We start from the raw sequence: 25,767 nt of genomic DNA, 5'->3' as shown, positions 1-25,767 counted from the left end.
AAGGTGAACCCTGTAGCCGTTAGCAGTCACTCTTCACTTCTCCATCCCCCTGGCAACAAACCTACCCTCCGTCTCTATGGAGTTCTGTATTCTAGACATTTCATCTGAATGGAATCATACAGTGTGTGGTCCTTTCCGAGTGGCTTCTTTCACTTAGCCCAGTATCGTCAAGGCTCACCCGCATTGCAGTGGGAGTGCATCCTTCCTTCCTCCCAGTGGTTGGATGACGTTGCGTTGTACGAGGATCTCACATTTTGTGTCTCCATTTGACAGGGATGGACATTTGGGTTGTTTCTACTTTGTGGCTGTTATGTGTAATGCTGCTATAAACATTCATTACAAGTCTTTGTGCGGATGTAGGTTTTCAATTCTCTTGGGAATATACTTGGGATTGGAATTGCTGGGTCACGTAGCAAATCTTTTTTAACCTTTTGAGGAGCTGCCAAACTGTTTTCCAAAGTGAGCACCATTTTATAATCTGACCAGCAACGTAGGAGGGCTCTGGTTTCTTTGCACCCTCACCGACACTTGTTACTGTCTGTATGTCTCATTGTAAGCCACTCTAGCGGGCATAAAGGGGTATCTCATGGTGGTTTTGATTCGCACTTCCTTAACGACTAATGATGTGCTGTTGACTATTTCTGTGTCTTCTTTCAAGAAATGTCTATTCAAATCCTCTGTCCCTTTTTAAACTGGTTTGTCACTGTATTGTTGAGTTGTAGGCATGCTCATTTTCTAACTAAGGTTCTGAAGCTCTGGGAATGGATGTGACATGCTCCAGGTCTCAGAGTCAGTGAGGGGTAGAGGTGGGAACTGAATATCTAGGTCTGTCTGAAGTTCAAGAGAACTGACAAGCTCTTGTACTGGATGCCACCTTTCTGTTTCTTATTGTCAGTTGTGTGTGTGTGTGTGTGTGTGTGTGTGTGACAGAGAGAGAGACAGAGAGAGAGAGGCGGGGAGAAACAGAGGGAGAAAGATGGGAAAGAGAGAGAAACAGAGACCGAGATTCCAGCTGTGGGAGAAGGGACCCAGCTGGCTCTGTCTAGCTGGGCATCCACCTCTGTGCCTTGGCGTTTAACTCGACACTACACCAAGTTAGGACGATCAGAGCCAGGGAAAGCCTTTTGTGAGTTTTAGGTTTCTTCCTATTAATCTTCAAATGTGTCATTGGAGCCTCAAAAAGGTTTTGTGGAGAGCATACTCCCCCTCTAGTAGTTTCCCTTGTCCCTAAAACTGAAACAAATTCTCTGATTAGGCCCAAAAACCCCAAACCAGGACTAGCATCCCCTAGTGTCTAGCTAGGTCTGAGGATCTAGAGCAGCGCTCCTCTAACTTTTTCATTGCTCAGTCTTCTCAAGAAAAATGCTCCAGGCACCCCCAGCATATACATACGCATACATATGTAAATGTATATACAAGTGTGGTGGCCATTAGCTGATGTCTCAGAATGAATTTCATCAACGACAGTGGATAGAAATCCACCTTTCAAATTGTTTCTCGTTATTATTTCAGGAACGTGTTTGAGTTTGTATTAGTTTCTCATTATTATTTTGTATTTTGGGTTTGTATTTGTTTCTGATTATTTCAGGAACTCTAATACACAGGAAACAATTGTTTCGTGAGTGAGACTCCTTTCCACTGCTGTTTCCAACGTGCTAATCCAGCTAAACTAAGAGGAGGGACGAGTCTGCCCCGCAGGCTTCCTGTTGCTTGTTTGTACTATCACGATTAGGGTTATCTCCATCCGCGGTTTCTTTGCAGGGACTCTTTGAAGTCATTTGTCAACAATAAGGGGGCTGATTCAGTGAAAGCTGTATCACTTGAGCCTCAAATTAACCCAACCGGGATCCTGCACACTACAATATATGGCAATAGTCTGAATGTAGAGAACAGGAAGACGTAGCCACAGTCAACCTGTCTGCCTCGTGGGGGCTCCCCACTGGCCTCTAGGGGCTCCACTTAATGGACATGATGTGGTGTCTGACATATGAGCCAAGGATGCACATCAGGATTAAACTATATACTATTAACTATTTTTAGTTAAAAATTACACAGAAATAGATAAATTAGTATTTTCCTCCTGCACTTTGGAGAGAATTGCTTGAGAGACTAATAGGTTCTGAGCTAAGAACAACTGAACCCATCCCTGCAGCTCCTCAGCTTGCCACCTCAGACGGCAGGGTGCTCAGGGCAACCCCAAAGCTGCTGTCATTTTTAGAATATTATTTTATACATTGAGGCCAGGTGCACTGGCTCAGCACAACACTCTGGAAGGCCAATCCCAATGCTTTGGGAGGCTGAGGCGGGAGAATTGCCCAAGGCCAAGATTTCAAGGCTCCAGTGAGCCATGTTTGCTCCACTGCACTTGAGCCTGGTTGACAAAGTGAGATTCTGTCTCTAGAGAAGAAGAAGGAAAGAAAGAAAAAGGAAGGAAGGAAAGAAGGAAGGAGGGAGGAAAGGAAGGAAGGAGGGAAGGAGAGAAGGAAAAAGGCAAAAAAGAAAAATGGGTGGGGGAGGAATAGACAAGGACATTAGACGGAGAAGCAGAGCCACGTCAGGTCTTCCCTCTGTGACGGTTCCATTCCTCCCCTTCACTGTGCTAAACCCCGGCCAAGGGAGTTCCCTTGGCTATGAGAACAATTATTCAGGGCTCCACCAGTAGCTAAATATAAGCCAAGTCAGCATATTTGCTAACACTCTGATGACTGTTAGTGTGTCCTCTTTCCTGGTGCTAATGACGTCCTACATCCTCTAGATTCTCTGCACAGAACTTATTCTGTGCAGGACCCAGAAGTAAACCCAGGATGGAGGATTGGGGATGTTGGGATGTGGGTCACCTTCTTCACTGTAGACTCTGTGCTTCTGTTAATATGACCTAAGGCTATGCTAGCTTTGCTCTGTAGCTATATCACCTTGTTGGCTCATATTGCCACTTTAACAAACATTGGTTGTGCACGTACTATATGCTAGGCAACAACCTAGATGCTTGCACTATTTTCTTTCCTCCCAGATTATTATTTTTTAATCCCAGATCTTTCCATATGATCAAGCAGCACCCACCCATCCTCTTTCTGCACAGCTGTTATTTTGAAACTTGGGTATCACACTTGATTTTGTCCCTTTTCACCTGCTTGTTTCAGCCTAGACGCCATTCCGCATTCCTCAGGGGCAACCCCAGGTCCTGGCTGCATTCTTAGGTATGCAGTGGCCATAAGATTCCCCTAGACTCATGAGAGTTCCTCTAGTGTAGTCAGCTGGCTGGCCAATGCAAGTTGTTATCCCACCATTAAACTGCCTGTGTGACTTAGACAAAATGGTGGAGGTGTAAACCATGGCATCTTCTTTCTTTCCCTCTGCACGGTTCCCCTCACACTCTGATGTTGTCCTCAGATCTGAGTTCATATCCACACTCCTCACTGTGTGGTCTTGAGCAAGTTCTTTTCCCTTTCTGGGCCTCAGTTTTGATCTCCTGGATGCAATGCTGTAGACTTCCAACTTGGGGAGGGAGCGAGACCTCCAAGCCTGAGGATCTGTGGGGAGGTAAGGTGGGCCTGGGGAAGAGTAGTGAGAAAGAAGAAGGGGTGTAAACAAGTGGAACATGCTATAAAGGGAGAGGGAGATACTAAGAATCTTCGTAGTGCTAACATTATTTCTTTAAGCTCTTAAGTTCAGGATTTTGTGACTTCTTTTAATTAAGCATTTTGTCAGGCCAGATGCGGTGGCTCACACCTGTAATCCCAGCACTTTGGGAGGCCAAGGCGGGTGGATCATGAGGTCAAGAGATTGAGACCACCCTGGCCAACATGGTCAAACCCCATCTCTATTAAAAATACAAAACTTAGCCAGGCATGGTGTGCAAGCCTGCAGTCCCAGCTACTCCGGTGGCTGAGGCAGAATTGCTTGAATCTGGGAGGCGGAGGTTACAGTGAGCTGAGATTGTGCCACTGCACTCCAGCCTGGGTGGCAGAGTGAGACTCCATCTCAAAAAAAAAATTAAGCATTTTGTCCAAGCCAGGGGCTAGAATATAGCCAGAAGCCAGAAAAGCATGGTTTCGGCTTCCAGGGAGCTCAGAATCTAAGTCCTTTTAATCTCAATCCTCACAGCAACCCTGCAAGACAGTGACACTATCCCCAATTTACAGATGAGATAAGAGGCCTAGAGAGGTAAAGTGATTTTCCAAACTCATGGAGCCGGGAAGTGAAGTGGTGAAGCCTGACTTGAAGCAGGTGCTACCAGACGCCACTGTCCCAGTGGCTTCATCAGGGCATCTCTCAGTATCACAGCCCGGCTAAGGACGTGAGACCATGTCTTGTACTATCACTGACCTGCAGAACTGTGAGATCATTTGTGTGGTTTTAAGCCACTAAGTTGGTGGTACTTGTTATCACAGTGATAGAAAATTAGTAAGGTGCTGAACCAGGTCCCAGAGGTGCACCCTCAGCAGGTGCACAAGTCTCTAGGGCAGGATCATCAGGGCAGCTGCTGCTTTGGGTGATTACAGTGCTGGAGGATGAGGGAAAGAAGGGGGCTGGGGAAACCCGGGAGGTCCCCAACCCAGCCTTAAGTTCAGTCCCAGCCCCTCATATGGGGGCCTCAGGGACCCTGCCAAGCCTCAGCCTGGAGGCAGGAGTGAAGTCTGTGGACCCATTCTGCCATGATCCTTGAGCTCTGCAGGAAGCTGGAGCCCTCCCCAAACGTTTGTCTCAACTATAGTGCTTTGGTTATAAGTCACAAAGCCACCTCAGGCTACCAAAAAAAGACTTTCCTGGGAAGATAAGGAGGTGGGGGTGGGTCTCACAGAATAGAGGGAATAGGTTAAAAAAAAAAAAAAAAAAAAAAACATTGTGGAGGAGACTGTGACCAGGGAGCAGAATGGAGAGCACCAGCCTCTTCAGGGCTCTGTCTCAGGGCAAACCACCCATGCCAGCCTTAGGGCTCTGGGTCACTCATGTCACAAGTCAGATTCCCAGGGAAAGAGAGGCTGATGTTCTAACCTGGGTAATGGGAGTGACCACTCCACAGATTCCATGTCAAAGGGGCTTAGGGAGGGGGTGCAATTATTTTGGGGAGTACTTGTTTTGGAGTTGTGATTGCATAACAAGGATCTGCTTGAGGCTGGGCGCGGTGGCTCATGCCTGTAATCCCAACACCCCGTCTCAAAAAACAAAACAGAAACAAGAAAGGGTCTGTTTGAAATGAGAGTGTGTGCTTGTTTGGGGTGGCTTGGGAAGCTGAAGGAGATTACTGAGAGCACTGTTGTCCCCTTGGCTCTGCCCTTGGCCTTGTCCCCACCCCTCAGCCAGGGAGAGCTTGACACATTGAGGGCCATCCCCAAGATACTGTCCAGTGGGGGTTGGATTTCCTCAAAGCAAAATCCTGTCTAATCACCAGAAGACAGGGCTTTAATGCCAAGTGGGCAAATGTCCACCCTCTGTCTACTCTGTTCCCCTCCCAGTGGCTGTTTCTGCTTCCAGCGCCCCCACCACGTTTCCCACACTGGGCTGGTTTAGCTGAGCTTGCCCTGCTTTTCTGGCCCACAGACATGTTCCTCACAGTCTATGCCTTAGGAAAAGGTGGCTGCCTTTAGCTTGGCGTTCAAGGCCCAGGCTGATCTTCTCCAACCTTTTTGGCTCTTACCCCTTCAACTGCCTGCTGCCCCCAATCCTCTCCACTGAAACTTTTATCCTACTATGCCTTTCACTTCCTGTTGAAATCCAATTCAGTTTCAGTCGCCTCAGCCCCCTCATCCGACATGGGACACCAGGAAGACAAGCAACCCTTGAATCAAGAGGCAGGGTTCTGGAGCTGTTACCACGCAATCAATGGGCTCACCACCCAATGCACATAGAGGCCAATATCATGGCACTGGCTTTTGAGAAAAGAAAAGTTTTATTACGAGTCTACTAGCAAGGAGACAGGAGGAAACACTCAAATCTGTCTCACCAAGCTGGGAGCTGGGCAGGTTTTATAAGCATAATGATGTGGAAGACATGATCTGATTGGCTCCGGCCATGGGGTGATGCCAGTGCTTGATCTGATTGGATACTGGATCCTGGCATGCGCTATCCGCTTCTTAATTCAGTCCCTGCTTCTCAGTCTGAGCACTTAGGATCCCCCTGTGGTTGCACATATGGTTCATCTGGGCATGCTCAGGTTAGGTGACTGTCAACCTGGGGGTCCATGGCAACTGAAAAACAACTCACAATTTGTTATATAAAAGTTGAACCAAATTGGTCTGATGTGGTAAAGAGCCAGCCTTGCCCCTGTGTGGCTCCTGACCTTGCACAATTCCTCTCCGTTTCAGGGCCTCAATTTCCTCATCTGTAAAACAGGACAGGAATCTCCACCCTGCCTCTCTCCTGGTAGTATGAGAGTCAGGAGAGCTGGGAGAGGAGAGTGCTGTGAGGCTGTGATGGCTTAGTGTGCTCTGACAGCCTTCCTGCCCTGGGTCCAGGCCCTGTGACAGCAGGAGCTCAGGAAATCTGGGCTCAACTGAAGGGAAAATCCAGTTTAGCAAGACACGTGGGTGCAGAGACCCTGGCACCACCCATGACTCAGCAGGGCTGGGCTTTTTGGAGAAAAGTGCCAGAAAGTCAGGTATTCCATTTCCTTGTAGGATCAGCCTTGGATGTGGGGGCCACCTGAGGTGGGGCTAGAGGCCTCTAACCAGGGGGCAGCTGGGACATGAGCTTCTCTGTTGGGGTAGAGGTCAGATTTGAGTCCATATATAAGCTGGGAGACCTTGAACAAGTCTCTTCCTCTACCTGAGCCTCAATGTCTCCTTATGTTAAATAAGACCTGTGTGGAGGCCGGGTGCAGTGGCTCATGCCTATAATCTCAACACTTTGAATGGTCAAGGAGGGAGGATCATCTGAGCCCAGGATTTCAAGAGCAGCCTGGGCAATAGAGTGAGAACCCATCTCTACAAAAATGTAAAAAGTAAAAAATTATCTGGATGTGGTGGCAAACGCCTATAGTCCCAACTACTTGGGAGGTTAAGGTGGGAGGATCACTAGAACCCAGGAGGTTGAAACTGCAGAGCTGTGATCGGGCCACTGCACTCCAGCTGGCTGATAGAGTGAGACCCTGTCAAAAAAAAAAAGAAAGAAGGAAAAAAGAAAGGAAGGAAGGAAGAAAAAGGCAAAAAAGAAAAATGAGTGGAGGAGGAATAGACAAGGACATTAGACGGAGAAGCAGAGCCACGTCAGGTCTTCCCTCTGTGACGGTTCCATTCCTCCCCTTCACTGTGCTAAACACTGGCCAAGGGAGTTCCCTTGGCTATGAGAACAATTACTCAGGGCTCCACCAGTAGCTAAATATAAGCCAAGTCAGCATATTTGCTAACACTCTGATGACTGTTAGTGTGTCCTCTTTCCTGGTGCCAATGACAGGTCCTGAGAAGAGCAGCCAGCATTACTCCTTTAGTCTCCCAACATGGGCTAAACAACTACCCTTGATTAACCCCTTACTATGTGGTCCTGGGCGTTTCTTTCTGTTTTTTTTTTCTATTGAGACAGAGTCTTGCTCTGTCACCAGACTGGAGTGCAGTAGCATGATCTCAGCTCACTGCAACCTCTGTCTCCCAGGTTCAAGCAATTCTCCTGCCTCAGTCTCCCGAGTAGCTGGGATTACAGGTGTGCACCACCACGCCCAGCTAATTTTTGTATTTTTAGTAGAAACGGGGTTTCGCCATGTTGGCCAGTCTGGTCTCGATCTCCTGATCTTGTGATCCGCCTACCTCGGCCTCCCAAAATCCTGGGATTACAGGCGTGAGCCACCACGCCCTGCTGGTTCTGGGCAAGATTCTTATCTTTTGTGCCTCAATATTCTGAGCTATAAAATGGGCACGAGGCTAGTGAGCCTTCATAGGTTTGTGGTGAGAAATACATTAGTTAACACAAGTTAACTGTTTGAACCTTGCCTGTCAGATAGTAGGCACTTATAGCTGCTTATTATCATCATTTTTCCTTTGTTCTTGGCTCTGTACAGGGTATGGGTGACAGAGAAATGAATCAGCCTTAGTCCCTACTTGGGCTGCATTCATGATCTAGTGAAGGAGACAAACCCTGGATGGAGGTACCTGCTTGTAGTCCTACCCACTCACAAGGTTGAGGCAGGAGGATCGCTTGAGTTCAGGAGTTCAAGGCTCCAGCGAGCTGTGATAGCACCACTGCACTTTAGCCTGGGTGATAGAGAGAGACCTTGTCAAAAAAAAAAAAAAAAAAAAAACCTAGGGATAGTGGAGGGAGGTTAGGGGAGTGGAGAATACAGTTGGTGGGTATTGTTTAGGCAACCAAGAGGGAACTTCATGAGGGAAGTGGGTTTTGACCTGTGCCTGGAAGGTCAGATGCAATTTTGACATTAGGAAAGAATGGACTAGGCCAAAAGTGCTGTGTGTGGCCAGGACACAGAGCAGGATGGAGATGAGACTGGCAAAAGAGCTCATCACTTTGTGAACCTCGGTCTATCTGACATCAGCCAGCAGCTCTCTTTCCCCCATATGGGTCTACAACTCTTCCTCCACTCTAGCTGAAATGCCTTCATCAGAGATGATCTCAGCCAATGAATATGTACGAGTCACCTGCTGTGTGCAAAGAGCCCTGTTTAAAATAGAAATCTGCCCTGGAGGCTTCTGGTTATCAGTCATTCCATCCGGCTATCAATGCATTTTAATGGCTAGTGACTTCCTAATGCCTAGCTGAATTCTGCTTTGAGAAATGGGAATTTTTATTCTAGAAAAGGGTAGGCCAGGCACAGTGGCTTACGCCTGTAATCCTAGCACTTTGAGAGGCCAAGGTGGGCAGGTCATGAGGTCAGGAGTTAGAGACCAGCCTGGCCAACATGGTGAAACCCCATCTCTACTAAAAATACAAAAATTAGCCAGGTGTGGTGGTGCGTGCCTGTAGTCCCAGCTACTCGGGAGGCAGAGGCAGGAGAATCACTTGAACCTGGGAGGTGGAGGCTGCTATGAGCTGAGATTATGCCACTGCACTCCAGCCTGGGTGACAGAGTGAGACTCCATCTCAAAAAAAAAACCAAACAAACAAACAAACTTCTTTCCTGTGCACATAGCTGTCCAGAGGTGGCAGGTGGCTCTCTGTGTGTGAGGCCTGCTGGGGCCCAGGGCTCCCTTGCCTTTTTGCTTAGTCATTCCTGGATGTTGGCCTTGTTTGTGTGATTGAAGTTGGTTCACCAACTTCAAATGCATTCCTGTCAAAATTGTACCTAGGCTGGACATGGTGGCTCACACCTGTAATCCCAGTACTTCGGGAGGCCAAGGTGGGAGAATTGCTTGAGACCAGGAGTTTAAAGCAGCCTGGACAACATAGAGACACCCTCTCTACAAAAAAAAAAAAAAAGAAAGAAAGAAAAGAAAGAAAAAGATTTGTACCTGACTTTCCAGGCACAGATAAAAACTGACTTCCTTCATGAAGCCTCCTGCCCCCCTGCTAGTTGTCTAATCAATACCTACCACCCTGATTCCCCACTTCCTTAACCTTCCTCCCTCTACTACCCCTGGCCTTCTTGTTTGCTAACAGAACTACCATTTTTTTTTTTTTTTTTTTTGACGGAGTTTCGCTCTTGTTACCCAGGCTGGAGTGCAATGGCGCGATCTTGGCTCACTGCAACCTCCGCCTCCTGGGTTCAGGCAATTCTCCTGCCTCAGCCTCCTGAGTAGCTGGGATTACAGGCACGCGCAACCATGCCCAGCTAATTTTTTGTATTAGTAGAGACGGGGTTTCACCATATTGATCAGGATGGCCTCGATCTCTTGACCTCGTGATCCACCCGCCTCAGCCTCCCAAAGTGCTGGTATTACAGGCTTGAGCCACCGCGCCCGGCCAGAACTACCATTTTTTTGTTAACTATTTTTCTTATTCCTTTGAATGTTGAGTGTTTGTCTTTTTCTGATTCATTTGCTAAGCTCTTTATATATTAAGATACTAACTAAGGTAATATTAGCTACTGATTATTGTTATTCCTCCAAGGAAAGCCATGGAGACTTCAGGATCCTCCTCCCAGCCTCAAGACAACAGTCAAGTCCACAGAGAAACAGAAGATCTAGACTGTATGTTTGCCTTCTCTGATCCTCTGGGCAAAGCCACACGGGAGGTAGAGTCCAAAAGTAGAAGGGACAGAAGAAGACCCTGCTCAGCTCATGTTGCACAGGGCCTCAAATCACAGTTGAAATGGAGAAGTGGTGATTTTACACACATCCACACACACATGTGCATGGTCCAGTCTGTTCTCCTGTGCTGTCTAGCTATGGGGACCCTCAGCTGCTCACCAAATCTCAAGAATACTCTGGGGCTTGGGCTGACACTAGGGAGCACCCCTAGAAGGTGGAGAGGGTCTTGTGTGACCTCAGAATGGGGAATGGGAAGGTTTAGGGCTTGATAATACACCATCTTGACTGTAATTTACAGAGGATCCTAAATTGGCAACTACAGAGTCTAGCTGTCTCTGGGCAGGGTAGGGAGCTTAGAAACCCCTTTTCTGGAATCCATATTCAGATAAATCTCTGGACTGAGGCTTCCTTGAGCCCCAGAGTCTCTGAGAGCCTTGGTCTCCTGCATGTTGCATTGGCCCTAGATGTCTGGGAAGATAATCCAGTCCTTCTTGGATCCCCAAGTCCAAGTAGAACCCTGGAGAGGGCTGGGTGGTCCCTGGGGTGGGAAGGTTGGGAAACGCTCACCCCCTGGCCTCTGTGTGCCTTGCAGATGGAGAGACAGATTTCCACAAGCAAGATGGGAAGGCTGGACTCTTTTCCCAAGAACAGTATGAGAGAGACAAGTCTTCTTCCTCTTCTTCCTCTTCCTCCTCATCTTCTTCTTCTTCCTCCTCTTCCTCCTCTTCAGGTATAGCAAATATTTAAATATATGTATATTATTTAAGAAAAACATTTACACAGGGAAACAACCCCCCATGCTTCAGGTCATTGAAATACTTGAAACTCCAATACCGTTTCTTCACATTCTCTTCTAGAGCCCATCTGTCTACACGTGCTTCTGTGTACACAGTTATAATTGATCATATAGGCAGTTTGTTCTCCATTTAAAATTTTCTCCATCTTATCCCAAGCTTTTTGTCATATTATCCTGTAATACCTCTGTAGCTATTTTTAATGTTTACCAAGCAGCCCCTCAAGTGGCTGCATCTCCTATAAAGTAAATTTAGGTTTATTAGGGGCACCCCAGTGCCATAGTCAAAGCATGTGTTACAGGTTCAAATCCTGTCTTTGCCACTAACTAGCTACATGTCCTTGGGTCAACTGCTTGACCCCTGGCTGCCTCAATGCCCTCTTCTATAAGATGGGGATGATAGCAATATTTAATACCTCATGGGATTCTTGTTAGGATTAAATCTGTTATACAGGTGAAGTCTTAGCACATAGACCATAGTAAAAGCTCTGAAAATAATTGTGTTATGATCTTCCCCTCCCACCTTTATCATGCTCATGAGTGTCCTTGTACGAAAGCTTTAGTCTTTTGAATTTTTGTACAAATCATGTTCTAAGTATTGATTCCCTACAAATAAGTACTTTAGTAGGTTTAAAGGAATGACATCTCCAAAATAATCTCTTTTTTTTGAGACAGAGGCTCATTCTGTCACCAGGTGCCAGGCTGGAGTGCAGTGGCATGGTCTTGGCCCACTGCAACCTCTGCCTCCCGGGTTCAAGCAATTCTCCTGCCTCAGCCTCCTGAGTAGCTGGGACTACAGGTGCACACCACCAGGCCCAGCTAATTGTTGTATTTTTTAGTAGAGACAAGGTTTCACCATGTTGGCCAGGATGGTCTCAATCTCTTGACCTCGTGATCCGCCCGCCTCAGCCTCCCAAAGTGCTGGGATTACAGGTGTGAGCCACCATGCCCAGCCATTTTTTTTTTTTTTTTTTTAACAGAGTCTTGCCCTGACACCCAGGCTGAAGTACAGTGGGGCAATCTCAGTTCACTGCAACCTCTGCTTCCTGGGCTCAAGTGATTCTCCTGCATCAGCCTCCCAATTAGCTGGGATTATAGGCACCTGCCACCGTGCCTGGCTAATTTTTGTATTTTTAGTGGAGACAGGGTTTCTGCATGTGGGCCAGGCTGGTGGTGAACTCCTGACCTCAGGTGATCTGCCTGCCTTGGCCTCCCAAAGTGCGGGAATTACAGGCATGAGCCACTGTGCCTGACTTCCAATAGCTTCTTGATTACAAATAACCACATCATTCTCCAAGAAACAGTAGAATGCTTTTTCATTTGTATTTTTTTAATTCAAAATATAAGGCTGAATTTATAGGAGTAGAAGCAGTCACATTTATTGAGTGCTTACTCTGTGCTGGGAACTGTTCTAAGCATTTGCCTATAATAACTCAATTCTCACAGCAACCCATAAAGGAAGGTACTAATATTATTCCCATTTTGCAGGTAAGAAAACTGAGGCACAGAGAGGCCAACTGACCTGCTGTAAGAGAGCTTAGTAGCCAACACGGCAGGTCTTTGTGGGATCTGGGAGGCTAACCCTCCTCAGCCAGAGCTCCTGCACTATCATCTATTTTATGCTATGGGCTTGGCCTTAAGATTTTATTTGATGAAAGGTTCCCTGGGCTGGAAGGGAAAAAAAAAAAAAAGCCCTGGTCTTAGGTCCTCATGTTGCAAATGCTGAGACCGAGGCCCAAAGCCACAGAATCAATGATCATTTCAGCAGAGGCGGGAGAGTGGTCAGCGGGCCCCGTGGGTCTGTTTGTAGCTAGTCTCCCCATGCACCGGGAAGGAAGCCACCTCCCCATTTAAAAACAAAAAACGAGAAAACACACAAGCCCACCACATACCAGGTTTGGCTCTGGAAGAAGGGCTTCCAGGTGCAGGGGAGAGGGCTGTTGCCTGTCCCTTTGTTTCTCCTCCCTGGGCAGGAAGGAGTGTTCTCTCCTCTGGTTCTGGTTGTCCCTCAAGGAGTGCTGCTCCTCCCAAAATGTCTCCCATGTGACCATAATCCCTGGCACCCAGGCGCCCTGGAGTCTCCACCTCACACATGGGACCGGCTGAAATTAGCCAAATGGAACACTGCCAGAACATGGCTGCCTGTTTTTCAGGCCTGGACGGTGACCCGTTAGGGGCCCCAAGCCTGGGTGCCTCACTGCAGCCCTGCCATCCTCACATGCAGGACCCTCGCTCATAGTCACACCCAGAGTCTTTCTCCCACATAACCTGTTGTAATCCAGTTATTTTTAGGTGAAGTTTTGTTTTCAACTGTAAAAGATTACACATAGGCACATTGTGGAAAATATAGAACATACAGGGGAAAGAAATAGGAGAAAATAAATCACCCTTTGCTCTCTTACCCAGAAATAACCACCCAAAACATATTAATGTATTCCTTACATTTACTTAACAAATATTTATGGAGCACCAAGTATGTGCCAGTCTTTGTGGTAGGTACTAGGGACAATAGCAATGAACAGTGAGTCTTTCTGCCACGGCTAATTTTTTTTTTTTTTTAAGTTATAAAGAAAAGAGGCCAGGCACAGTGGCTTACTCCTGCAAACCCAGCACTTTGGGAGGCCAAGGTGGGCAGATCACCTGAGGTCAGGAGTTCAAGACCAGCTTGGCCAACATGGCGAAACCCCATCTCTACTAAAAATACAAAAAGTAGTCAGGTGTGGTGGCAGGCGCCTATAATCCTAGCTACTCGGAGGCTGAGGTAGGAGAATAGCTTAAGCCTGGGGAGGCAGAGGTTGCAATGAGCCAAGATCATGCCACTGCACTCCAGCCTGGGTCACAGAGTGAGACTCTGTTTCAAAAAAAAAGAAAAAAAAAGAGATGTATTTAGCTCACAGTTCTGCAGGCTGGGTAATTTTTTTAAATAACTGAATTAGAGAGCATATACAAAAATGGTCTTCAATTTAAACAGCATATATTCCATAATACCTTTTATAAAAACATTTGTATTAGGCTGGGCACGGTAGCTCATGCCTGTAATTCCAGCACTTTGGGAAGTCAAGGCTGGTGGATCACTTGAGTCCAGGAGTTCAAGACCAGCCTGGTCAATATGGTGAAACCCTATCTCTACTAAAAATACAAAAAATTAGCTGGGCACGGTGGTGCGTGCCTGTAATCCCAGCTACTCAGGAGGCTGAGGGAGGAGAATTGCCTGAACCCGGGAGGCGGAGGTTGCGGTGAGCCGAGATCGCGCTATTGCACTCCAGCCTGGGTAATAAGAGCGAAACTCCGTCTCAAAAAAAAAAAATCAACTGGGTGTGGTGGCACATACCTGTAATCCCAACTACTCAGTAGGCTGGGGTGTGAGGATCTCTTGAGCCCAGGAGATCAAGGCTACAGTGAGCCCTGATTGTACCACTGTACTCCAACCTGGGTGACAGAGTGAGACCCTGCCTCCAAAAAAAATTGTGTTATGAATATATAACAGAGAAAGCTAAAACAACGTTCATTCATACTTTGATGGCAGTTGTCTCTAGCTGATAAAATTTGGAGTAATTCCCGGGTGTGGTGGCACATGCCTGTAATTCCAGCACTTTGGGAGGCCGAGGCAGGCGGATCACCTGAGGTCAAGGGTTCACAACCGGCTTGACTAACATGGTGAAACCCCAACTCTACTAAATACAAAAAAAAATTAGTCAGGCATGGTGGTGCATGCCTGTAATCTGAGCTACTTGGGAGGCTGAGACAGGAGAATCTCTTGTATCTGGGAGGCGGAGGTTGCAGTGAGCTGAGTTCACGCTATCGCACTCCAGCCTGGGCAACAAAAGTCAAACTTTGTCTCAGAAAAAAAAAAAACTGGAGTTATTTTTATTTTATTTTCTGTGTTTCTTTATTTTGTAACATGCATTATCTTTTTAGCAATAAATTATTTTTTGTACTCATGAATGTTTGTAAAATATAGAAAAGAAAAAAATGGAAGTCACCCAAAATCCTCCCTCCCGAGATAAACAACACTATTGTTATTTTATTGAGCTTCCTAATCCCTCTTCCTACATATCCAGTTGAGATCACAGATGCACTGATGTTTAAGCACAATTAATCTGGTTTCCTGCAATTTTAAAAATTTACCCATGACTGACCAGGAGGTCCCCACAGTCCTGTTTGGGGATGAAGCAGTCCTTTGGACCTGGAGCCAGAAACTCCTAGACCTGAATTCTTGGAATGCTGACTGGCCAGAGAGCACAAATGATAACTATTTTTCAAGTCTTGATCAAGCTCCTGTTCCCAGCTGGACACCCTTGCAGGGTGGAGAACCCAGGTCATGTCCTTCAGGAGAGGAAATGATTGGGGAGAGGCACACCATGAGGCCTCTGGCCCTCATGTCCACTGAGTCAAGGACAGACAGTTGGTGCTATAGAAATCCCAGGTGGGAAGGCAAGACCAGTGTGAGCTGGAGCAGTTGGCAAAGGCTTTCCACAGGAGGTGTGACATCAGCTTAGGCTTCTCAATAAGACGGACAAACAGGAAGGATATTCCAGGAGGGTGGGAGACACAACATCCAAACCAGCGTGATGGGTGGGGAAAGAGAGATGACACAGCCCCTGCACTTGGTGGGATGGAAGCCATCTGAGTACTATGATGCCTCATGGGACCTTGTCTTATCTTCACGGAAGTCTTATGAAGTAGGCAAGGCAGCAGCAGAAATATTATGTAGACACGAAATTAACAAATATTAGAGGATTTGTCCAAAGTCACACAGAAAGTGAGTGGTGGGTCTTCTACCTCCAGTCCCCAAATCAGAGTTCCTCCCACCAAACCACACTCTTCGCATAAAGTAAATTCTGAGAATGGCCACGAGGATGAATCCATTCCCAGCTCGGTCCAGGCTGAGCTTCTCCTACAGCTTGTGTTTGTTCCCTGCAGACAGCAGTGATGAGGACCAGCGCCCCAGAGCAAATGGAAAACGTCGACGGACCCGGGGGGCTGGACACCCCCACGGGAACGGCTCACCCGGTAGGCAATAGGCCTTACCATTTTTCTTTTGCCCACTTGCTCACTGTTGAGTTTCTCAGTGGGACTGAGCCTGCCTGTGTGAAGATGTTCTTCACAGCATTGTTTACGGCAGGATAAAATAGGAAGTAGCCTGACAGCAGCAGACTAAATAAAGGATGCTACACTCTGTCCTGGTGACAGCTCTGCTCTTCATCTATCGCTGAAGTGAAAAAGAAAGATGCCAAATCATAGAATTAATCCCATCTCATATATGTTTTATAAAAATTCAGACATATATGGTTATAATCAAGAGTGAAAGGAAAAATGCCAAAATGTTAATAGTGGCTATCTCAGGGTAGTGGAATTGTAAGTGATTTTTATTTCTCTTTTTTGAACTGTCCTATACTATAAATAATTTACAATGAGCATGTTTTATTTTATTTTATTTTTTTGAGACAGAGTTTTGCTCTTGTTGCTCAGGATGGAGTGCAGTGGCACGATCTTGGCTCACCACAACATCCACCTCCCAGGTTCAAGCCATTCTCCTGCCTCAGCCCCCCCGAATAGCTGGGATTACAGGCATGCGCCACCACACCTGGCTAATTTTGTATTTTTAGTAGAGACGGGGTTTCTCCATGTTGGTCAGGCTGATCTTGAACTCCCGACCTCAGGTGATCCACATGCCTCAGGCTCCCAAAGTGCTGGGATTATAGGCATGAGCCACCTCGCCTGGCCGAGCATGTTCTATTTTTACGACCAGAAGGAAATAATTTTTGCAAAAGAAATAATGAATTTCATAGGAAGGAAAGAACACATGGAAAAGGGCTGAATTGCCTAGTACAGAACCTGGCACACAGAAGGTGTTTAATAAATGCTGCCCATAAGGTTAGAGCTGAGCTCCGGGTTCTATTTCTCCGGGTTCTATGTCATAAATAAGATTAGAAATGCAGGCTTTGGCAATAGACCTGGTGGTGTTGCCACTTACTGGCTATGTGACTTTGGGAAAATAATTTAACTTTTTTTTTTTTTTTTTTAATAAAGACGGGGTTTCACCATGTTGGTCAGGCTGGTCTTGAACTCCCGACCTCAGGTGATCCACCCACCTTGGCCTCTAAAGTGCTTGGATTACAGGAATAATTTAACTTTTTGAGCCTCAGTGTCCTTATCTGTATAATGGGTGGGGTAGGTACTAATATCTTCTTCATAGGATGTCCGTGAGGAGCAAATGAGGTATTAAATATAAATCACTTAGTACAGTGTTGGTGCGTGCTAGCGCCCAATAGATACCCTCTATTAACCTTGAGCAAGTTCCGGGTCCTCTCAGGTCTTGAGTGCTTTCTGAATGTGGTCGCCTCCGGAAGTTCTGGGGGCATCAGAGAGTGCAAAGGAAAGATACTTGTGCTGCCTTGCCTCTTGAAGACCACCCCCCACCTCACCTCCAGCACAAGGACTGTGGTACTTCTTAAGCTTCAAAGTCATGGGAGATGTAAGAGGCCTGGGTCACTGTGTTTGGGGAGTGCTGATTAAGGGGTTTGTCTCCATCCAGGTCCTGGCCATGGGGAGCCTGACATTTTGACGAATAAGCTTCAACTCTATGGAGGTAATCAGATGCCCAGTGGCTTTGGAGAAAACAGATGAAGGAAAGGAGGGCTTTGTTGGGCAAAAACAAGGTCATGAGGATGTTTCATGAGCTGAAAAGTCCCAGGCAAATACAGGGGATATGGCGAGTTGGGTGGTTATAACATTGGCAGGTGGGGGTGCGGGTACTTTCTGCCATGAGACTGTCTTGAGGAAATCCTGCATTTCCTTCTGAGCTATAACCTTGACTTATGGGGTGACCATGAAGAGTCACCCACCTTTCTGGGCCTCAGCTCCTCAACCAGCAGAATGGGACATGATTGGTACCCCCTCTCTTGGAATACTGGGCTGTTTCAACGTACAAGGAAAAATTAAGGATCTGATCTCCACAATACCCATTTCACAGTATAATTATTTCCAACACCCTGATTACTACAATGAGGAGGCATCAACATGGCACTTTGGTTGGTAGCACTAGGATGAAATAGAACTTGTAGAATGAACTCTTTTGCCAAAGAATATGACAAATGCACACTATCAGATAAGAAAACCTTTATATCTGTGTTTAATCCAATGTTTCCAAAATCTACAAAGTCTCCTAATGCCGGGGAATAACCTAAGTAAAACTGGGAAACACTTACGTGTATGCTAAAGAAAATACTTCATTTGTTGTGTATCAAATGCAACCAATGGCTACCTCTGGGTAATCTGTATTGTGGGTATTTTTTCATTTTTTTTGGCGACAGGGTCTCTCTCTCTGTTGTTCAGGCTACAGTGCAGTGGTGTGATCATGACTCACTGTAGCCTCAGCCTTCTGGGCTCAGGTGATCCTGCGACCTCAATCTCCCAGGTAGCTGGGACTATAGGTGTGTGCCACCACATCCGGCTAGTGTTTTGTATTTTTTAAAAGAGACAAGGTTTTGCCATGTTGCCCAGGCTGGTCTCAAACTACTGAGCTCAAGTGATCCTCCTACCTTGGTCTCCCAAGGTGCTAGAATTACAGGCGTGAGTCACTGCACCTGGTCCTTCCTTTCTTTCTTTCTCTCTCTCTCTGTCTTTCTCTCTTTCTCTCTTTCTTTTTTTGTTAAAAAAAAAAACAAGTATAACCTGGTTTAGAAAAGTTGTTCATCACTCAAGTAATTTAAGAAAGGTTTCATTGGGTATAAAATAAGATAAACTGTTATGTTTATGCATATTGTAAAATATTTTCTTATTACCTAAGTAATTCATATTCACCGTAGGAAATGTAGATACTGTCGCTTATTCATGAATGACTTCTTTCCCCCAGACATTGGAGATGCTTAGTAAATTGCACTGCTTGAGTCTCATTTCATGTTGTCCTTGGTGTGTTCTCTGCATCTCCGTATTGGCCCTTGTGGTCCCTTTGCAGATGGTGTTCAGTGTGCTGAGTGCCTATTGCCTCATGCTAAGTGCCCCTTTTGGTGTTTGTGTCCTGGGGCTGACCTGAGGGACAGGAAATGTACAGAAGTTGGGGCCTGATGGTGGGAAGATCATGGAAGTGCCTGTCTGCCCTTGAGGGGAAGAAGATGAGAGGCTAGGAACAAGGTCACCAGGGAACTAGAACAGCCACCAAAAACCACATGGCGAATGGTGTGGGAAGGACACTGAGGACTGGATTAATGCAGAGATGGCAGCTCAGGTCTATAGGGCTCAACTCACCTTCGGCAGCCCAGACAAGTGGCTCAACAATCAGGCTGGGAGCCATGGATCAAGGTGTACAAACCAGCTTGGCTCCCACATGCTCAGAGACTGGTAGGTCTGGAAGCCACCAAGATGGCATGAGCTTGGAGTTGCCTGTCTAGGCCAGAGTTCTATGGGTAAAAGGCAGCAGGTATCATCACCTGCATCTGGATAGCCTGGAGCAGGTACATGCAAATGGGTGGCCCATGTAGGTACGTGGTTTTTATCTGGCTCACAGAATGGTTTTTTTTTTTTTGGCAGAGTGGGGAGATTCGTTTTTTATTTTTTGTTTTTTGAGATGGGGTCTCACTCTGTCGCTCAGGCTGGAGTATAATGGTGCCATCTTGGCTTGCTGCAACCTCCACTGCCTGGGCTCAAGTGATTTTCCTACCTTAGCCTCCTGAGAAGATGGGACTACAGGCATATGCCATCATGCCCAGCTAATTTTTATATTTTTGGTAGAGACAGGGTTTTACCATGTTGCCCAGGCTGGTCTCAAACTCCTGGACTCAAGTGATCTACTCACCTCGGCCTCCTGAAGTGCTGGGATTACAAGCGTGAGCCGTTGCACCTGGCCCACACAGAATGCTTTTTTAAAATTATTATGTATGGCTGGGCACGGTGGCTCATGCCTGTAATCCCAGCACTTTGGAAGGCTGAGACAGGCAGATCATGAGGTTGGGAGTTCGAGACCAGCCTGGCCAACATGGCAAAACCCTGTGTCCACTAAAAACACAAAAATTAGCCGAGTGTTGTGGTACATGTCTGTAATCCCAGCTACTTAGGAGTCTGAGGCAGGATCACTTGAACCAGGGAGATGCAGGTTACAGTGAGCTGAGATCACACCACTACACTGCAGCCTGGGTGACAGAGTAAGACTGTGTCTCCAATAAATAAATAAGTAAATAAATAAAATTATGATTGTGAGAGTCAGACACGGTGGCTCACACCTGTAATCCCAGCTACTTGGGAGGCTGAGGCAGGAAGATCACTTGAGCACAAGAGTTTGAGACTGCAGTGAGTCATGATTGCACCATTGACTGCAACCTGGGTGACAGGGAGAGAACCTGTCTCTAAATAAATACATTTTTAAAATACAATTATGAATGTGAATATATTTCATCAATTCTATACCACATTTTTTTCACATTTGAATATTTCTGAAATCAAGATGCATCTTTTATTTTTATTTTTATTTATTTATTTTTTTTAAAAAGACCGGGTTTCACCATGTTGGTCAGGCTGGTCTTGAACTCCTGACCTCAGGTGATCCGCCCGCCTTGGCCTCCAAAGTGCTTGGATTACAGGCGTGAGCCACCGTGCCTGGCCCAAGATGCATCTGAAAAATCACTGGCAGAGCTAAGCACTGTAGCCCATGACTATAATCCCAGCACTTTGGGAGGCCAAGGTGGGCGGATTGCTTGAGCCCAGGAGTTCAAGACCAGGTAGGGCAACATAGCAAGACCCTATCTCTATTTAAAAAAAATCACTGGCAACTTACTTATACCTGGCAGGGATTTTTCTTACATAGTAGGACATAAAATAATGTCATGTCTCACAGCAATGGCATTTTCATTCATGGAATACAAGAGTTGCCAAACTTTATTATACTCAGGAAGTTTACCTGAAAACCTGGCTTTTCAGGGGGAATTGACAGACCTGTAAGAGTGGGCAGGCGTTCCTACAGCAGTTTTCCGGGGCTGGTGGGTGGTGGTTGCCCCTTTAGTTGGAACAGGAACCTTCCAGCCAGCTCCATTCCCCACCTGGCCCACTCTAGATTAAGTGGAAAGTCTCCGAGCAGAATCCACCTTCCCTGAAGCATGACTTCTCCCTCCCCAGAGGATCATGGGTTTATGAACACTGATTTCCTTTCTGCGCAGATGCTCCTGGAGAGGTGGTACCCTCTGGGGAATCAGGTGAGTGTCCAGTTAGGGGAGAGAGGTCTTTGGTGCTCGTGTTGAGCCGGGTCTAGGCATCACGTCTCCTCCAGGAAAGCCAGCTCCTGTTGGGGTACCTGGCTGTGAGCAACAGGAGCCCAAGGTCCACTGAGCATAGGCTCATCAAGCAGCCTGCGCAAGCTGCGTCATGAAGCAGGGAGCCTGGGGAGCCTGGAAAGGTGTCCCAGCAAGACGCAAGGAGATTACAACCAGTCATCAATAGAGAGAAGGATCCCTTGGGGGCTGCAGAATTCCATGGGGATATATTTTTAGGTGACCTATAGCTTTCCCCAGAGCAGAGGCACCTGTTAAGTACCCCAAGGTGGATTGGGCACTAATGTTGAATTTCTTGTTTCCAGGACTCCGAAGGAGAGGCTCTGACCCACCAAGTGGTAAATATACAAGCCCAAATAGGAGAGCCAGAGAGGGTCTGGATTCCAGACGATGGGTTGGGACCTCAGATAGCCTGAGAGGGTGGGTTATTCCCAGCAGGAATGCTGTCACCAGCCAGTGTCACTGTGATTCAGAAGGGGGATCTCCAGTGCAGGGGAAATGGAATGGAAGGCAGACTCAGGCCTGAGGAAGGAGGAGGGGGTCAGTGGGGGTTCCAAGGACAGCACCCCCAGCTTCACAGTTTGGCTTGATGGGTCCTGCAGTGAGTGCTCTCTGACCCAGGAAGAAATACCCAGGATATTAATTCTCAATGAGGCAGGGAAGAGGAAATCCCGCCTGCCATCCGGCATCAAAGTTAAACACTCGTCTCTCTCTTGTTCCTAAGGAGAAGTGGAGGCCTCTCAGTTGAGAAGACTGAATATAAAGAAAGACGGTAAGGAACTTGGTGTTGCATAGCTGCTTTTTCCTATCTGACTAGATTTCCAGGGGTGAAATGTGGCTGGTGGCCTAGCACAGCAGTAATCATAGCCCACCTCTGTCATGTGCCCTGCAGTTTACACATTACTCAGCTCAGAATCACTTCCAGAGGGTGGGACAATCATTCCCATTTTGCAGATATGAAAACTGAGGTTCAGGTTTGGGGAGTGGCCTTACATCTTGTGAATGGCGTGGCCTAAGCTTGAGGCCTGGTCCTCTGCTCTTTCTCCTATGCACAGTCACTAGGATGGTAAATGGCTTCCAGGCCTTGTGGCCAGGATGGGGAGCTACAGGTCAGCTGAGCTCCTTTCTGGGAAAGGAGCAGTGAAAGCAGGAGGGACCTCCCTGCTCCAGGTCTGGAATCCATGGGGACTTCCAGGAGGAAGTGGGCGCGGGAGGAGGGGGGCGGGCAAAAGGAAAGACTGGTACTTGACACAGAGACTTTTTGTAATAAAAAATAGAAAAAAAGGCGGGGAAGGGGCAAGGCATGGTGGCTCACAGCTGTAATCCCAATACTTTGGGAGGCCAAGATGAGAGGATTACTTGAGGATGGGAGTTTGAGACCAGCCTGGGCAATATAGTGAGACCTTGTCTCTACTAAAAATTTTAAAACTTAGCTGGGTGTGATGGCATGCACTGTAGGCCTACCTACTTGTGACGCTGAAGCAGGAGAATTGCTTCAGCTCAGGACTTCAAGGCTGCAATTAGCTGTGATCCCACAACTGCACTCCAACCCAGGGTGACAGAGCAAGACCTTGTCTCCCCTGCCAAAAAAAAGAGAGAGAAAGCAGCAGATAGTGATTCCCCACCCCTGCCTTCACAGATGAGTTTTTCCATTTCGTCCTCCTGTGCTTTGCCATCGGGGCCTTGCTGGTGTGTTATCACTTTTACGCAGGTGAGGGGAGGCACCCTGGGGAATACGCAGGGGGGTGACATGGGGGGAAGGGGCAGGGGAATCATGACCTGGAGGCTGACTGTTCCCTCCCTCACTGCCCTTCTAGACTGGTTCATGTCTCTTGGAGTTGGCCTGCTCACCTTCGCCTCCCTGGAAACCGTTGGCATCTACTTCGGACTAGGTAAGCCCCTCCCCAGCACACACACACACACACACACACACACACACAGTCTCTTGGAGAGGTGGTGGGTAGAAATATTCATTTTCATACTCGTTCAAGTATGGACCAGAGAGTCACAATCTAGACTTTTCAGAAAAATTTTCCGGCTGGGCGCAGTAGCTCACGCCTGTAATCCCAGCACTTTGGGAGGCCAAGGCGGGTGGATCACAAGGTCAGGAGATTAAGACCATCCTGGCTAACATGGTGAAACCCCGTCTCTACTAAAAATATAAAGTAAATTAGCTGGGCATGGTGGCAGGCATCTGTAGTCCCAGCTACTCAGGCTGAGGCAGGAGAATCACTTGAACCTGGGAGAAGGAGGTTGCAGTGAACCGAGATTGTGCCACTGTACTCCAGCCTGAACCAGAGTGAGACTACGTCTCAAAAAAACTTTTTTTCCTTATGCTTATGTTTTCTTCCTGACCACTTTCAAGGTCAATGTGAGGTCACTGGCGAAACCCTGTAGGAAAAATGGGCAGCTCCATACAATGCAACAATAACAGTGGCAAACAGGCTGGTCCCAGGTCACATATCTGTAATTCCAGCTAATCAGGAGATTGGGGCAAGAGGATCACTTGAGCCCAGGAGTTCATCCAGCCCAGGCAACATAGTAAGACTCTGCCTATAAAACAAATATATAAAAGTGGCAAGCAAAATAGAACTAGCCAGATACCGAAAACAAGTTAGTTAATGGAGTTGGGAACTGAATTTGGCAAGTGAGTTTCCTGCCACTGTTCCTGCTGTTCACGGTTGTTGTTTTTAGTAATAATAACTCTAGTGCCATTATCTAAGCTTAACCTGCTGCCTGGAATTCCACCATCAGAGCTCCATTTGCGTGAGTTAGCCCTTGTCCAGCAGTGGCCAGGTATCCTTTGTGGGGCCACAAACTTAACTCACTTTTTCTTTGCTTCTGAGCAGTGTATCGTATCCACAGCGTCCTGCAAGGCTTCATCCCCCTCTTCCAGAAGTTCAGGCTGACAGGTAACTTTTAAAGTTTTCCTGTGTTCACTCTTTTTCTCCCTAGCAGGGTCTTCATTTAGAAAGAGGCTTAGCATACAGGAAAAAACACAGCCTGGAGGCAGAGGACCCTGGTTCAAGTCCTACCTCTCCCAATTTACTAGTTCTGTGACCCTGGATGAGCCTTGTAGCCTCAGTTTCCTCCCTCTGGAAAATGGGAGTAATACTTTCCTGCTGTACAAGGGTGCAGTTTTTTTCAATGATGTTTCAGGGTGTTGTGAAGATCAAGTGGGGAATGGATGCAAAGGCCTGAAGCGTGAAACAGTAGAAAAATGAGAGGGGTGGTTAGTCTTCATTCTCTTATAGAACTTGGCACTTCCCCAAACGTGATCTTCTCCATGGCTGTACTTGCCTAATAGCAACTGGGCAGGTAGGCTGTAGCAATCTTACACTTGACCAATAGGAAACTGAGCCTCAGAGAGGTGGAGTGACTCGCCCACAGTCACACAGCTTGAGTGTCTTGGCTGGGCGAAAGCACATTGTCTTTCTTGACTGACAGCTCTGTGCCCACCTTATGCCTCCAAATGGAGAAGCCAAGTGGCTGTGTGGCTGTGCTAGGAAATATCTGTCTCCTTTAATCCATGTAATGAAGAAAAAGAAAAGTGGCTGCTATGACTGCAGGTCATTGAGACCCATGGCTTCTGGGGTGATTACATCATGCCAGCTGTGAGGGGTACTTGGGCATCTGAGGTGATGGTGGGGATGAAGCCTGACTGCTTTCAGAATCCCATCCCATCCTGTGGCCTTTGCCTTCCAGGATTCAGGAAGACTGACTGAGGCCACTGCCAGGTGGGCAGCAGAGGCAGGCCCCAGTGTGACCACCAATGCGACCCCTGAGCCCACAAGCACAGAGCAGCATCCTGAGATACGTGCAGGAGACCAAGCCAGACCAATAAAGAGAACACCTTTCCTTCCCTGAAGTCTGAACGTTGGCACCAGCCCTGGCAGGGGCATCATTTGGGCAGTACTGCTGTGCAACCCAGCTGCCAGGATGGAAGGCAGAGGGTGGGTGTGGGGCCTGAGCCTTCACAGTACCTGGACCAGCAGGAAGATTCTGGAAGGTCACTGCTCTCAGAGGACAGCAGGAGACCCTGGGCTCTGCAAGCTGTGATCGATCTGTTTGGGCTCTTTTTTTTTTTTTTTTTTTGAGACAGAGTCACTAGGCTGGGATGCAGTGGCATGATATTGGTTCACTGCAACCTCTGCCTCCCAGGTTCAAGCAATTCTCCTGCCTCAGCATCTTGAGACTACAGGCATGCACCACCATGCCTGGCTAATTTTTGCATTTTTAGTAGAGATGGGGTTTCACCATGTTGGCAGGATGATCTTGATCTCTTGACCTCGTGATCTACCTGCCTCAGCCTCCCAAAGTGCTGGTATTACAGGTATGAGCCACCGCACCCAGCCCTGGGCTCATGGTTTTTCTGAAATCCCAGACTATATGGGTGTGCTCTCAGGTGCTACAGAGCCATCCGGGAGAGACGAATAGTCCACTGCCCTGAGGCAGGGAGCCACCAGGCTGGGGCCCCCTGGTGAACCTGATGCAGGTAGGATGCTGGGGAATAAAACCATTTTTTTTTTTTTTGCACTCAATAAAAAGGCAGGAAAATGATCATCAAAAACAAAATGGCAGC

General features: G+C 47.2%; 1 protein-coding gene across 5 annotated transcripts in view; it reads left to right on the top strand.

Annotated features, from left to right (window-relative positions):
* TMEM40 (transmembrane protein 40) overlaps window positions 1-25,253 on the top strand; it is a 34,626-nt gene extending 9,373 nt beyond the window's left edge. For 3 of the 5 annotated variants that reach the window (XM_012472355.3, XM_012472365.2, XM_012472349.2), the window contains exons 2-12: window positions 9,991-10,070; window positions 10,723-10,860; window positions 15,847-15,936; window positions 17,462-17,515; window positions 21,075-21,110; window positions 21,491-21,523; window positions 21,910-21,957; window positions 22,825-22,896; window positions 23,003-23,077; window positions 24,035-24,097; window positions 24,891-25,253. In XM_012472355.3, the coding sequence (XP_012327778.2) occupies window positions 9,998-10,070; window positions 10,723-10,860; window positions 15,847-15,936; window positions 17,462-17,515; window positions 21,075-21,110; window positions 21,491-21,523; window positions 21,910-21,957; window positions 22,825-22,896; window positions 23,003-23,077; window positions 24,035-24,097; window positions 24,891-24,910 (702 nt within the window). In that variant the 5' untranslated portion in view covers window positions 9,991-9,997 and the 3' untranslated portion in view covers window positions 24,911-25,253. The remainder of the gene's footprint in view (window positions 1-9,990; window positions 10,071-10,722; window positions 10,861-15,846; window positions 15,937-17,461; window positions 17,516-21,074; window positions 21,111-21,490; window positions 21,524-21,909; window positions 21,958-22,824; window positions 22,897-23,002; window positions 23,078-24,034; window positions 24,098-24,890) is intronic. The other 2 variants (XM_012472376.3, XM_064362154.1) reach the window with 2 other exon arrangements.
* Window positions 25,254-25,767: the final 514 nt, after the last annotated feature.

This window comes from Aotus nancymaae, unplaced genomic scaffold (genome assembly GCF_030222135.1).
Source record: "Aotus nancymaae isolate 86718 unplaced genomic scaffold, 86718_ANA_hifiasm-v0.15.2.pri h1tg000046l, whole genome shotgun sequence".
NCBI lineage: Eukaryota > Metazoa > Chordata > Mammalia > Primates > Aotidae > Aotus > Aotus nancymaae.
This window is presented reverse-complemented; position numbering and strand designations above follow the sequence as displayed.